At 42.9% G+C, this 15765-nt stretch overlaps 1 protein-coding gene across 2 annotated transcripts in view; it reads left to right on the forward strand.

Annotated features, from left to right (window-relative positions):
* Window positions 1–15765, forward strand: part of GABRB3 (gamma-aminobutyric acid type A receptor subunit beta3) — a 199965-nt gene that overhangs the window by 85358 nt on the left and 98842 nt on the right. The window contains exons 2-4 of one of the 2 annotated variants that reach the window (XM_053384112.1): window positions 4861–4908; window positions 12808–12899; window positions 13075–13142. In XM_053384112.1, the coding sequence (XP_053240087.1) occupies window positions 4861–4908; window positions 12808–12899; window positions 13075–13142 (208 nt within the window). Of the gene's footprint in view, window positions 1–4860; window positions 4909–12158; window positions 12447–12807; window positions 12900–13074; window positions 13143–15765 lie in introns of those variants that run through there. The other variant, XM_053384113.1, reaches the window with a different exon arrangement.

Genomic DNA, 15765 nt, shown 5'->3' on the forward strand with positions numbered 1-15765 from the left:
AACTGGAAATGTGCTGAACTGAATATTGTTTAATTTATCCCTTGTTGGGAGTCAACTCGCTGTTGAATTAGCAGATGAACTGAATTTAAAAGTGAAGTGTTTACTAGTTATAATCACATACAAGTTGGAATGGATGCATATAAATCTGTTATATAGCAAAAGGCCAACCTTTAGAGGCAGTAAAGAAAGACACGACTATCTGGCTTTCCCCCCCTTTTTCTTTTTGCTGCAGAACAGGCTTTAAATAATATACCAAGCTGTTGGTAACTGCTGTGGAAGTTAACAAGCCCTATTCCGTCTCCAAATACATTGGAGGGCTTTTCTAAATTCATGCAAATGTGAGAGTATATGCTTGAGAGAATATGCACAAATAAATCCACATGCTTAAGTTGAATATGGTGGATGAACTTTTATCCTACCTGGTTGAACCCTGAGGAACCAGATGGCTGGTCGGAATCTTCCAACAGGGCCAGCTGCTTTTAGATGCAGCTGGGCTTCAGCTAATGCCCTGCTGTCCCTGGACGAGGTTTTCCAGGGAGAGTAAAATAATGGTCTCTCAGGAGGGCATCAGCTGAAAAAAGAACAGTTGGCATGAGAGAGGAGGACGAGAGTAGAAGCAGCAGAGGGAGCGACTCATTCACATTATGCCAGTCAGCCAGAACTATCCTTACAAGGCATTTTCAATGTCAACGCAGCAGTGGAAAGTGTCACAAATTGAGAATAGACTTCAGACAGGATGGGGAATAAAGAACTAGCTTTATTTTCATGGCTGTGACTGTGAGCAATGCTAGATCACCCCAGAAAGGAATTATATTGAAAAATAGAATGAACAGGAGCCTCCATAGGCATATTTTTGGCTGTTTCTGCTTCGCACATTGACCAGATATATTAAAAAGTGACATTATGGTCTATATTTCTGTGGTGGTTGCAGTTGCACACCCTGCGAAGGCTGAAATAACCAACCAATCTTAAAAGGACTTTTGGTAAAGAATTTATCTGTCTTCTATTTCTGAAGGACAGGAATCAGCAGGTTGAAGAGGGTCTTGCCTATCCAGCAGCCGAGATGGAATAGAATTGTCAAACTGAATCGTATAATTGTAGAGTTGGAAGGGACCCCTGAGGGACATCTAGCCCAACCCCCTGCAATGCATAGCTATCATCACATTAGAACTAGCTTGCAGCAAAACAGCACACACATACACACAAACTGGAATCTCTGTTTCTCGTGACATAAATTATCAATTGTCCAATTGGAAATGTCCAGTTGTTCTGATACAAACCTTCACAGCTTCTTCCCTGAAGCAAGAGGTGTTAAGCACCTTTATTCAGTAGGAACTGCTAACCTTTTTAAAATAAAAATAAAAATTGTAATGTTTCTCCCAAATATGTCATACTGATGATTTTGTGATAGAATGTCAGATTATGTTTACCGCTGTATTTATGGGGCTAGAGAATGTGGGTGGGAGAGCCTCTTTGGAAGTGCAATAAAGGACCCATGAACATTATTATATTATAATCCCATATAAGTTAAGCATCAAAATTACTTAAAAGCATACTGAATGCTTTTTGTGTACCCAATAGGGTTTTGTTTTTGTTTTTGTTTTAAAAAATGTTTAGTCAGAACCATAAGCTCATCATACATAAACATTTCAGGAAACCTGATACATACATATATCCTTTATGCCTTAGAGAAAGAGAACTGTAAATTTGTATTAAATTTAAAACCTCTTCAATGTGATTTCAGCAACTTCCAGCGATAATTTAATCAGTGCCAGAGTGTTTTTAATATCCCAAAAGTCTTAAATGTAACTTGAATATTTTGCTTTGGGTATTGCAAGAGCTGATTCTCTGTAATGGGTCTTTGGGCTTCAAGGCTAATCTGCTTCTATCTGTTTGCAGAAGAAAGGAAACATTTGCCTGAAATGCTGTAATCATATAGCTGGCATTGAACCTGTAGACACGAACAGCATTTAGTACATACTTGACTCTCAGTCCAAAGAATTACCAGTCTCTTCCATTTTGAAAGCAAAATGAGATGCATTTAAGCCTCCACTGGATTTCAGCCATACTCTACAGACTTTAGGATACTGTAAAGCAATATCGAGCCATTGAAAGTGCCAAGATGGTTTCAGCTTAATTTATTGACTGTGTTCATTTCACGGATTGGAATATTAGGGCCACATTTATTTATCTATTTATTTCATAAAACGTATACAGCACTTGATTGAAAAGAAACCTCAAAGCAGTTTATAAAATAGAAAAGAAATTTAAAAATCAAGAAAAAAGTACAACAGTACTTTAAAACATACAGAAGTTGAAATACTAAAACAGATTAAAATGACCTCAACTTGCTAAGCACCTGGGTAAAAGGTAAAGTAACTAACAATTTTAGGTCTTACAAATGCAGATTAATTGGGGTGAATGCTATACTGGGCTTGGTTAAGGAAAAGACAAGGGCAGACAGCTTTCCTGTGTTCTGATGAAATACCTCTTAGAAATGTCTAAGGAAATAAATGACAAATGGGTTAATCTACAATTTTATTTATTAATTTGGGAAATAAATGTTTAAGTTGTTCTGCGGCACAAGGCTGCTAGGGCAGAGCACACGTAAAAACTCTTAATTTACAGGCCATAACCCAATGAGAAAATCAGAAGACAGCAGGCTGGCAGGCTGGAATGTATGGGCAAGTAAAGCATTGCTCAGTTGGCACCAATATGACATCAGGGTTGGAGCCAAGTGAGCTTCTCTGGGTAGGGCATTCCAGATACAAGTTACCACAAGTGAGAAATCCCTGCCAACTGACTTCTTGTGCCATGAGAACTCAGTAAAACCTCTGCTGATGACCATGAGTTTTGGGCAGGAATGTGTGGTAGGAGACAGCACTTCTGTGTCCCAGATATGAGCAGTGGCGGCCGACCCCCCAAAATGACATAGCTCTGTGTGCTTGTAAAGCTGACTGCAGAGCAGAGTTGGAAGGGGAATGGGAAAGAGTGATTGTAGAAAAGAAAGAAAAAATAACCCATTTAGTGTTGGCCCCCTCCTCTACAAGGATACCATGAAAATTGATTGGCAGATAAAGAGGTACCGTGGAAAGCTACCCCTCCAGAGTGATTATCAATGCCCTTTCTAACAAGACCGAATTGCAGATATTTGTCTCTTCATAATGGAGAGATACTACACTAACATGAGGCCACTGATATCCTTTAATTCAGCTCTGAATTAAAGCTGACTTTTCTGCAGCTGAAAAAGCTGCACTGTAATTAATGGTTTGCCTGAGGATCAGCCCTGATATAGCCAAAATAATAATAATCACATCTTGTATTTTCTGGAAGGCAACCTGAAAGCATGTTTTGATACAGGTCCCAGCCTCCTGGGTGCTCAGTACAGGTTAAACACAGCAGAGTTCCCTGTATCACATTAGTAGTGTTTCATTTTATTCTCTAAAGTTGAATCTGTATCCTGAGTCATAAGCACAAATATAACCCATTAGCTTTCTCAGCAACACTGATGGCAGCAACAGCAAAACCATATGTTCTCCATTTGATTTACCATCAGCAGCAACTGCCTGGCTGCCCACAGTTATTCTCTGCTTAATAATATTGGCTCATAATAAGTGAATATCTGCTATTAACTAGCATGTGAAGAATTTTTAATAGGAATCATGATGCCTCTGGTTTTGCGCTTCTATAAATCTCTTCCTCCAGTGCTGCACTGTTCGAAAACTAAAAGAATTTCCCCCAGTGTGTCAAAACAGAATAGCTTTGACTTCAAGTGATGTCAATTACTGAGCAAGCTTGAGGGTGGGGGGGATGAAACAGAGCATCTAACTGCATGCACACACTCTTTGATTTTTGTGCAGTGATCAGTGATAGACTTTGCTAAGCTGCTTCTCTGGATTATTATTTTTTTGATGCTGCTACATCAATAAAAACTTCAGCTGTAATTTATCCACTTCATCTGTGTTGCACTGTGGTCAAAATGAATGTGTCATCTATGCCTTAGATTTTACCATCAGTTACTTTATGCTTGTCTTACTGCTATTACAGGCCAGTCTTCTGACTATTTTCCCATCTTTTTGCGTACTCTTCTCCAGTGTGGTGTAGTGGTTAAGAGTGGTAGTCTCGTAATCTGGGGAACCGGTTTCGCGTCTCCGCTCCTCCACATGCAGCTGCTGGGTGACCTTGGGCCAGTCACACTTGTTTGAAGTCTCTCAGCCCCACTCACCTCACAGAGTGTTTGTTGTGGGGGAGGAAGGGAAAGGAGAATGTTAGCCGCTTTGAGACTCCTGAAGGGGAGTGAAAGGCGGGATATCAAATCCAAACTCTTCTTCTTCTAGTTCATCTTGTCTCAATACAAGCCTGCATTACCTAAATGTATTGACTGTCCTGGCAAGCAGGGAACTGTGTACTTCAACAGCATGCCTATGTACCCACAGGCAAGCTAGGCCATATTTTAACTATATATGCCTGCACTTTCTCGTGTACTCCCCTCTCCCCTCTTTTGGCACAGCTGTGAGATAAAAGGCATTTGCTTCCCGTTTCAACTAACCAAGGTTTGTTGTTGCATCCAAACCTAGACAAACTGTGGTTAGTGTTAAAATGGTTTCTTGAACAAAGCCAACTTTGAATCATGGCCAGTGAAATACTACTGAATAAACTGACTTGTTCGCGAATGTTTCTGTTTTGTGGTTCTAGAAAACGCTTTGGCGAATGAAAGGCAGAAACCTTTGCTCAGTGAGTGACTCCAGGCCTTGAAATGAGATCTGTGTGGGATGTTAGTAGGAAAATGGGGCAAAGAAAAGGCAACAGGAAAAAAATGGAAGCATAGACTTAATGAATCATTTCTTTCTTATTTTTTAGGAATGCTGTGGAAGAAAACAAAAAACTCTATGCAATTTATGACACAAGGTAAGTCATAAAACTGTGCAAAAACAAAAAAGTGCAAAAAACAAAACTGAGATATAAAAGTTTGAGATTCTTTAGTCACTTGAGAAAAATCAATTCAATCATTTAATAATGCCAATGGTTCCAACTATTTTCAAATTTTTGGGCTCCGATTTGGAAGGCATTTAATGCTTCTCTTTTTTCAAAATATAATAAACAGATATTCTGAGGTCTAGAAGAACTGTGTGCATCTTTTCATCAAATATATATAGATATAAAACTAAATATTGCCTTGGAAATCTGCATGTCTGACTAAATAAAGCATGGAAGAAGGAGCTGATTTACCCTACCAAGGAACTTAAAGTATTTTATTCTGAGCTACTCTCCCCCACCCCACACACAGGTGAAATTATGGGTGGAAAAGTTGATGAAGGAAAAAATTTTGAGCAGAAAACTCAGAAAATAGGATTAAATAAATCCTGTCCACTTTGATTTTATTTGATTTACTGTATTTCTCAGTTACTTTTCATTCAAATGAATCTCAAAGTGGCTTACAAACACTGAATAACAATAACAGAATGAACATAATAGAACAAATACAGATAAATCATATGAAATAACTAACAAATCATCAATAAAACAATCACAATCTATTAACCACTATTAACAACACCGCAATTAAAAATAATCTGAACATCACAATCATAGCAACTCTGATTAAAAAATCAATGCAGCATTTATAATCTATCAAACAATATTAATATTAACAAAATAGCAGCTAAAAAAAAAATCTAAGCACTGTTCAGTTCATACACAGACTGTATTTTGAATTACTCAAGTTATTCCCTCTTCCTCTTCTTCAGCTCACAAACTCTGAAACTTCTTTCTAAGTTTGAACTGGTTTATTGTTTTGTAGTGCCAAATAACAATAAAACCCACCCACTTTCTCCCGCCGCTTTTCCTCTGCCCAAACTTTCAGACTCCCGAGACAGCTTTTGATTAAAAACAAAACTGGGGAAAAGAAACGCACTACTGTATATCATGTCTAGTTTGGCCCCAGAGAGAGAGGGGAAAAAATCTTGAAAATGATGTATGGTTTTTGTTTTTTAATCAGAGCACATGGCTATTCATAGAAGCTGACATTTGCTTTCCTGAGAACTTGTATCTGTGACTGATAGATTTTGGGCAACTTACCAAAATGGGGTTTATAACATACTGGCTTATCAGACATAGCAATGTCTTAAGTCTAAAAGAAGGAGAGGGTGGGTATTGTTGCAGGAGTACCACACGTGTTCTGATGAAATACGTTCTTTATTTGACCATAAAGTGCACACCTAGGCATAGTTCAGTTCTACAGGCACAGTAATATTCTACGTAATAAAGTTATGACACTGACACCTGTCATACCATATGCTCTAGAGAATATTAAGACTGCAGTGGAAAATTCCATTTATGATCTCAGTGTACAACTGCACTGATTAATTTCCCAGGCCTGAAAAGCAAATGCAGTCTTCATCAACAGCCATGAAATTACCATAATGTAACAGAGTGCAGGGTTGGTGGGTGGGGGGAATCAAACCCAGCAAACTTAATACAAACAAAAAAACCCTGGTCAGCAACTGGTTTTCTTGGGGGGTGAGTTTGAGGTAGGAGTAACTTGTGAGGCAACATCTCTGCTAGCATCTTTTAAAGCAGAGGTGGAAAGCTGCAGGCCTATTGTCAAAATGTGGCCCTCCAAGTCTTTCCATCTGGCCCTCAGAACTCTCACGAGGCCAGGCATAGGCAAACTCTGGCCCTCCAGATGTTTGGGACTACAATTCCCATCATACCTGACCACTGGCCCTGTTAGCTGGGGATGATGATAATTGTAGTCCCAAACATTTGGAGGGCCAGAGTTTGCCTATTCCTGCACTAGGCCATTTCCTCTTCCCAGGCCACACCCTTCACTGGCCCCATTAGCACAACTCAGTTCATTAGAGCATGGTGCTGATAATGCCAAGGTTGCAGGTTCAATCCCCATATGGGACACCTGCATATTCCTGCATTGCAAGGGGCTGGACTAGATGATCCTAAGGATCCCTTCCAACTCTATGAATGTTTCTAGCTGGTTGGACTATGTCCTTGAATTGTGATACCTTAAGGGACAGATGCCAAAGAAGTCACGATTCCTTTTTTCAATACTTTCTTCACAGCAGTTGCATTTATTCACTACAGTAATATTGTAATGCAGCATTTTTATTTTATTTTATTTTTTAATCCCAATGCAGCTAAAGTAGTACCAGATTTTGCAATTATGCACATAACTGGAAGAAGCCCTAGAGCAGATTAAACAAGTGTTGTCCACTCTTTTCACTATATTAGTCCAGCTTTGATGAGCACAGGTGGTCTTAAAACGATTAACAGAATTCCCTTATTAATAACCTGTATGTATCTTACAAGATAGTATTGCTATTAAGCCTGGAGCACATCAGAGGAACAATCCAGCCAAAGTTAAGCTCTTTAACTCACCCTTTGAAACACGTGATTAGCTCCCACACATTGAAATCATATTTAACTATGATTGCTTTCGTTGAATTATGCCCTATATAAAGAAAGTGTGAACAAAGATATTACACTTTAAGCAATGAGGCTAGTCCATTTGGGGAAATTGGCCAAGGTCCCATCAATGTTATTCAGTTTCCACCTGCCTGCCTTTTTACTGACAAGCAGCCCGGGGGGGGGGCACAGCCTGTCAGCTTGCTCCTCCTTAGATTCAGTGTTTCCCTTATAAAACTCACCTAGGAGCAGAATGGGAACAAAACTATAATTAGTTGATTGTGCCTGTTATTGGCTGTGGCTCTACCTACTGTTCAGCTCCCTCCTTTCCATCATACCAATACCAATAGTCACCAGGCTCCACTGATTTTAAGTGGAGCAGAAGCAGTCTGGTCGTGACATTGCTCACCTCGAAACCCTTGCCTTGAGATCATGCTCTGGGGGATGGAAAGATTTTGCATGGAGGAAGACATGCAATTATGGTTATCTAGTATGGCTAGTGCCATGCGGGAGGCAGTGGAAGACAGCAGTGCCTGGCTTGTTCTGGTCCATGGGGTCACGAAGAGTTGGACACGGCTAAACAACAACAAAGTGCCATGCTAGGACTATACTGACCATTTCTTCTGAATAGAACCAAGGTACGATTGCACTCTTACTGATCCAGTGTGTTCGATTTGCCAATGTCTTTGTAAGTCTGATTGCAAAGCCAAAAGTTCATTCCTTGCCCAAGAGTATTCACCTATCATGAATGCTCTTATTGAGAGTAACATATGCCTCTTTCAAATCCTGATGAACCAGCATACATTGGTTTACAGTATGGCAAGCTCACCATTTTTGCCCAAGAACATCCCCTCCCCACAACAGATGTGTACCAGCAGTGCCATTTAGGAAGGGCACACACCCCTGTACATTTTGAATGAAATGTGAATATTCCACAGAAGCATCTCTTTTTTTCCTGGAAAACTCACTGTTTTCGTGCACTCAGTTACTATTGATATGATGCATGAAAACCGTGCAGTCCTAGGCACATTTACTCAGGAGCAAATTTCACTGATGTAAGTGGGACATACTCTCAAATCCTTATAGGACCACAACCTGAATACAGTCATACCTTGGTTGCCGAACGACTTGGGACTTGTACGTTTCAGCTCCAGAACAATAAAAAACTGGAAGTGAGTGTTCTGGTTCTCAAATGATTTTGAGAAGCCAAACATCCGCTGTGGCTTCCACGGCTTCTGATTGGCTGCAGAAGCTTCCTGCAGCCAATCAGAAGCCGCGCTTTGGTTTCAAAACATTTTGGAAGTCAAACGTACTTCCGGAACGGATTCCATTTGACTTCCAAGGTACAGCTGTATGTGTTTATAAAGCACATTGCCTTCTCCCCTGCAATTTAATGCTTAGTAAGCTTTTTGTTGTTTCTGATAATCCAGTCTTCTCCCACCAACCAATCAGAACCTGATACCTCTTTTCTCTTCACTAGTGAAATCTGTAATGGCACACACAATGTGTACCTCCTCTTTCTCAAATTGTTTTACATTGCTTCCTTGAAGAGAAAAGCACACACGCATGCCAGTTTGCCAAAAGAGGATAGGCAAAGACCTGGAAATGAGAATTAGCCAGCTGAATTGATAAGAGTAACAAGATTCAGCTTCTACCAGAGGAAAACTCCCAAGTCACTGGGTGGCTTCTGGTATTATTCCACCTCTTTTAAAAATGCCGTCTAAAAAAACACATGCCATCTTATGTTTAAATAATATCAAATAACACATTATGATGGTTTCAAATTTGTAAAGGATCACATGGAAGTAAGAACCCAGAGAAGCAAACAAATGCTCTATATCCATAATAAAATAAACCTCTCCCCCCTAACAGACTATCAGCAAGCAAACAGAAATTTCACAGCAAAGCTAAATGGGAGAAATAACCTTATAATTATAACAGATTTTACACATCTTACACAAGTGTTGATTTGTTCACACCTCACATTTCCTTCCAATTTGCCTATATAGGGCATTACTCAGAAACACAATGTCCGATGATGATGTATATTCCCTTAATAAGAAACCTCGTTCTTTTTTTAAACAAGAAAAAATATAACTTCCAATGCGTTATAGATTTCAAAGAGAAAGCTGAATATGTATGAGTTGGAAGCTATGTAGAAGGCTGGGTAAGTGGAGCCAAGATAGTCACGTCTCAGTTTAGCCTTATTCTAGGTCAGCAAGATAGGGCAGAACAGCTGCATTAGTAGGCATAAGATCCCTGAAGTCAGGCAAATGCGTGATTATTTAATGTTATTGTTATATCTCAGAGAGCTGAGGCCCCAGGTCCCTTATGGGTTGCCAGAGGAGCTATGGCACAAAACTTGACAGTATCACAGATTATAGCGACCACAAGGAGAACTATCCAGCCTGTTAAGTATTCTTCCACTCTTTGTGGCCAAAGCTCAGTGGTGCCAATGGAAGTTTCCCTGCCTTGCCCAAATAGCAACTTGGAGGGAGGGCTTCGAGGGGACTATGGTGCAGGAGAAAAGAATTAAACCCACATCCCCATGTGGTACAATCCTAATCCTGCCTGAGGCCACAAGAGTTGCTATTGACACTTCTGCAAAAAGAAAGAAAAAAAGAAAGGCAATTTCAAAGCTGTCTTTACATGTTAAACATGTGAAGGGGTTCCATGTAAGTCAGAGCAGAGCAGAGCAGAGATTCAGGCTTCTAGCAGGACCTTGGAGAGCTCCAAATAGAACTAAAGCCAAGTCTAGGCCTGGAGAGGAGCATAAAAGCAGGAACCATTGGTTGCTAGAGATGTCTTGTAAAGACAGGTCTTTGGCCCAGCCTTTCCCTGACTGTACCCTGTTTTATATGTTTGAATCCTCTGAATCCCTGTTTTATTTGGTTTTATATACTTTTATATGTTTTCATGCTATCGTTTCATCAGCTTTATGTTGCAGTTTTGTTTTAATGATATTGTTCGCTTTGTATTGTATACAAATAGAGATTTCAAAAAATATTAAGCAGCTTATAAATGCTGAAAAATAAACTGGCTACAGTAAAAAAAACCACACACACCCAAAGAGGGCTACAGTGACAAATTGCTTTGCTCTCAAGGCTGGAAACTAGGGAGTTGTGCCAAGGGCTACTTGCGGTGGAGAGGGTTTTGAGAGGTGGCACCATCCATAGAAGGAAGTGCCAAGCCTATGGGGAAGAATGCAGAAAGGACAAAGCAGACAACCTTTGGAATGCCCAGGGTGGTGGAGCTAGAGAAGCAAAAATACCATAAAAAGGGATGTAACAGGCTACAAGATCAGAAAGCCCTGCAGGGCAAAGTCATGGGAGGGGGTTGAAGGTAAAGTGAAGGCAGAAGTGCCAACTTGGCCCTGTGACCGTGGGTGCATGGCCCTGGCACCGAAATCTGTGGGTGCCCAGGCCCTTCATGGGGAATTTTGTAAGAGCTCAGGCAACCAGGGAGTTGGCACCTATGAGTGAAGAAGCTTGCACTGCAAACAGGAAGAGGGCTGCTGCAAGAAGGGTTGCTGCTGGACTCACCTTTGGGATGCCCTCCCATGGCTGCCATCACCTAGTGTTCTGTGGGGCATGTGAACCGACCTTTCATGTGGGGAAACCTGCGCCAAGAAAGGACACCTCTGCAGTCTTCCTGGCCTCAGGAAGGAAGGAAATGAAGGGCACCAGGACTGATGGATGGCGCATGAAGTCTTTGCTCTTTCACCTTGCGGGTTTATTTATTGTGAGCCTGTGGGGAAAGCAGGGTATAAAAGAATAGAGCAGAAAGAAATCTCAGCACATAATTACAGAATGGCAAAGTCGGTCATCTAGTCAAACCCCCTGAAATGCAGGACCCTTTACTATAGCATCCATTCCCTGGTGGTCTAGTGGTTAGGATTCGGCGCTCTCACCGTTGGGGCCAGAGTTTGATTCCCGGTCAGGGGAAAGAAAGAAAAACTGTAGCATCCATGACAGACAGACAGACAGCCATCCAACCTCCAAGCAAGAAAAGTCCCCAACCTGCCAGCAGATGCATAGGAGGAGCAGTTTATGAGGGGAAACTTCCGTAGCCCAGCCCCTGAGGAAGCGGCTCAAACTTGGGCTGCTTTCCTAGGCGCTTCGAGGCCCACTAGCCGCTGGCAGCCAGCAAGGCCAAGAGGGGGCGATTCTTCCGCGCTGAGGGCGGCTCTCCTCGGAGGGCCTAGCCCCTCGGCTCCCCGCCATGCCCTCGCTCCGTCCGCACACGCCCCTCTAGGTGGCCCGCGCTGCGCCTCGCGCCTCTGAGGAGAAGCTGCACCTGTGGCTGCCGCCGCCTGTCCCACGCCTGCTTTGGCGCGCGAGGCTCCACCCGGCTCGCGCCTGAATGCGCGCCCGGCATTGGCGCTGTCGCCAGCCGCCGCCTGAGTGGAGGCAGCACTAAGCGGAGGAGGGCGGGAAGGCGGCTGCTGCTGGTGGTTCCTACCGAGGTGGCCTCAGCTTGGCCCCAGGCGCCCGGCCACAAGGGCTCTCTGAGGGTGCCTGCGTGGCATGGACGGCGCCCAGAGGAGCCGAGCAGAGTCTCCTCGCGGGAGAAGGCGGCGGCGGCGCCCGTCCGAGCTCGGCGCCCGCAGCTCGCCGGTGCCCTGAGCGCCAAGTCCGAGCCGCGGCGCTCCCTCCCTGGGCGAGGCGTGTGGGGAGTGGGGGGGGGAGGACCGGGCGGCGCGGGGTGGGGGTGTTGGGGGGGCAGTTCTCCTCAGCTGCCTCTCTCTCGCTCTCCTCCAGAGCTTCGCCTCAGCCTCCTGCGCTGGGCGGGAGGGGTGGGCGGGGGGAGCGTCGGAGGAGAGAGAGAGGCAGGCGAGGGGACTGTCGCCTCCGCCTCTTCCTCGGCGGCTCTCGGGCAGCCGGAACCGCACGCGGCCGCGGCGGCAGCTGCTGCTGCTGCGGCGGGAAGGGAGCCCGGAGCGGAGGGATGTGGGGCTTGGGACGAGGCAGGATCTTCGGCGTCTTCTCCGCTCCGGTCCTGGTGGCCGTGGTCTGCTGCGCCCAGAGGTAGGAGCGGCGCCTGGCGGGGAGGGGAGGGAGGGGACGCCGCGGGGGGGGGGAGGGCTGCGGCTCCACCAGCCACCCGAACTGACCAGAGCTTCTTTTTCTGCCCCCCTTGCCGACCTCTCTCTCCTCCTCTGTCCCTGCCTCGCTCCTTCGCCTTTCTTTCCCTCACCCCTCCTTGTGGCGGATTTCCATCTCCTCCCCTTTATCGCTTCACTTTTCCTCACCCCCCCACCTTTTTATTTATTTTTATTTATTTTAAAAAAAACCCTTCGCATCTTTTTGGACTTTTCTTACCCCTCTCACCCTTTTCAATCTCCCCCCCCCTTCAAATTTCTCCTCAAACTCCTCCTTTCCCCCACAGTGTGAGCGATCATGGGAACATGTCCTTCGTGAAAGAAACGGTGGATAAATTGCTGAAAGGCTACGACATTCGCCTCAGACCGGATTTTGGAGGTGAGTCTCTGGTTTGGTGTCTCTTGTTCTTGTCTGTCTCGGATTCTGTGCGGGTTTTTTTGTTGTTTTTTTTCCTTGGGGAGGGGGAGGAGGAATATTCTTGAGAGAGAGGAGGGGGGAACCATGTTTCTACCAAGTGTGGGGCCAAGTGACACTGTCTCCTGTTCTCCATTAGGCCCCCCAGTGAACGTCGGGATGAACATAGACATTGCCAGCATCGACATGGTGTCAGAAGTCAACATGGTGAGTAGGTCTCTGGTGACTTCGGCATGGACATGGCTGGGAACTTACTGTGTTGGATGTAAAGCTTTTTCAATGGTCCTGAATCTCAGTTTTGGTGATCACGCTCGGAGGCAGAGGAATCATGGAACTGTAGAGTTGGATGGGACCCCAGGACCACCTTATCTAGTATGCGTCCCCCTCCAGGAAGCTGGAGTGTGCTTAGGAGGGGCAGTAGGTGGAAGGGTGTTGAATAAGAGGCCCTTTCAGCCAGAGAGCACCTGGGCTAAAAGTTTTGACAAGTGCCGGAAACAAGCAGTTGCTAATCTTTGGCATTTTCTATCGGAGGTGACCCTGGCCCCTGTTATATATACATTGAGGTTTGTGATGCTACTCTTTGCTGCTTGGCGAGGACCGCTTGTTGATTTGAGAAGTTGTAATGCAGCAAAAGCCAGTCTAATGGCTGGCTTGGGTGTGTCATACGCAGTTAGTACTTGCATGTGGGGGTGTTCAGTTGATGGCAGCAGAGTAGACTGCATGCTGAAGGGGATAAAGCAGGATTTCAGAGTGCTGTCTCAGGTGCTGAAAGGGAACTTCTGTTGCCCAGATGCATCTGTTGTTCCTGCTGCTTGCTGGGATTGCAGATGTCACCCTAATCAGAGTTTTAAAACAGCACTGCTTGTATTGTGTGTGAAGGAGGCATTGCACTGTCTAAATCATGACCTGGTTCCACTTAAAAAACCCATGCTGCTTGTCACCGCTGTAGAGCATGGAACATTTCAAATAATAAGTGCAAATAACTTCGAACCAAGTAACAAATGTGTGGCTTTGCCATGCGGCAAATGTTTTTGGCACATGAGAACTTACGCTGCATCCTATTCCCACTTTTCTGGGAGTAAACCCCAATGACGTTAATGAGGCTTACTTCTATGTGTACGTTTGCACTGTTAAAAGTGAAAGATACATCACAATAGAGCTGGGATCTCACTAATGAGCTGGTTAGGGAAACTTTCCCCCCAATATTAAACGGGATATATGTGCAAGCACTTTATCGTATTTTGCAGTCCTAAATATACCTTGTTGAAATGCTTCATTTGCAAAAAGAGATCTCTAGAAGACTTCTTGTAAAAACTATGGCATAAATATCAAACATATCTAAAAGTCTCAAGTTAGTATAAATATATTATACTAATTGGGGTTTTTGCTTTTATTTATATGTTCTTTAATAATAAACATGTTGGGTGCTATGTTGTTTGAAAATAAATAAAAGAGAATGTATCAACAGTGTTTTAAAGAATAAACAGAATAGAGGAAATATTAGAGAGAAACTATTTTAAGATGCTTTCTAATCCTCTACTAAACTGGATAAAGTAGTTTTTTAAAATCCCTTTTGTTGTGCTTCTTTGTATGTTTAGAATGTGTTGTTTAGATTGAATTTATTTGACCCAATAGATTACTGTATTCTTAATACAATTATGAGCAGAATAAATTACTTTTTTGTGTTTGGTTGTTTGGAAAATCTTAAAAGGTGTGGCTTCTGCAGAAGAAACAACTTGATTAAAATATGTTGATTAAAATATGTTGACATATTACTTGTTACTTATAAGTTAAAAACATCACAGTTATTTACTATTGAACCCAATACCTTTACAGTCACTAAATGATTTTGACTGTCAGATTTATTAAGTTTAGAAGTTATTTGTGTTTCTATAGTTCTTTGGTGATTCATGATGGTCTCAGATAATACAAGAGGCAGGTTTGCTGTTCTCAGATGGGACACTGGTTCTTAACACAATATTGAACACATTACTTATCTGCCCTGGAAAATATCAATTGTGGTTTCTCCTTTTTTTCTCTTATGCTGTTTTATATTTAGTACTCCAATCCTAACCAAATTTTCTGGGGAATAAGGTTACTTTTGGATGTGGTAGAGAAGTGCAGTGAACAGGAAACACAAATTAAGTGTACTTCCTGTCTTTCTGTATATCATCAAATTAGAAACAGCTTTCCATTCCAATGGGTGCTTTCCAGTATTAATCATGCTTAGATAAGACCTAGTGAAATCTCTATCTACTGTGAGTATGACTTATTTGGCTATCACCCATTGATTTTAATGGGCCTTGTTTCTAAGTACTTCTGTGTGGGACTGTATCCTAATGCTTTGACAGCTTAACCTATTATCTACACTTCTTTTTGAGTAGGTGTTTACTGTTTTTCAACTTCAGGAAATGCTGGTGGATATTTTCAGAGTATTTTCTTCAAATGGTGTTGGCCAAAAATAGCTGAGGAAGCCTCAATTGAAATTAGAAGGAACAGAACACACAAGAGTATTGTTTTGTGATACAATGCAAACTTAACACACGTGTTCTGTACCCTCAGTTACTGTCAACTCAGGGCAGAGATGTGGTCCCAACTCTGTGTTTTGAGGTAATGAGGATTCTGGAGGAAGCCCATCCAGAAGGTTAGCAAGGTTTGTCTTATAGCACCTTGAAGACTAACAATTTGATGATGGCATAAGCTTTTGTGGACTACAGTACATTATCCAGAGTTACAGTATGTTATCCAGAGTTGCAGATACAGGTATACATAGTGGCAAGGAAGAGGATTGTAAACAGTGAGGTCAGAAATTAAATTCAGGGAAGTTCTA

The sequence above is a fragment of the Podarcis raffonei genome, chromosome 4, assembly GCF_027172205.1.
Source record: "Podarcis raffonei isolate rPodRaf1 chromosome 4, rPodRaf1.pri, whole genome shotgun sequence".
NCBI classification, from domain to species: Eukaryota; Metazoa; Chordata; class Lepidosauria; order Squamata; family Lacertidae; genus Podarcis; species Podarcis raffonei.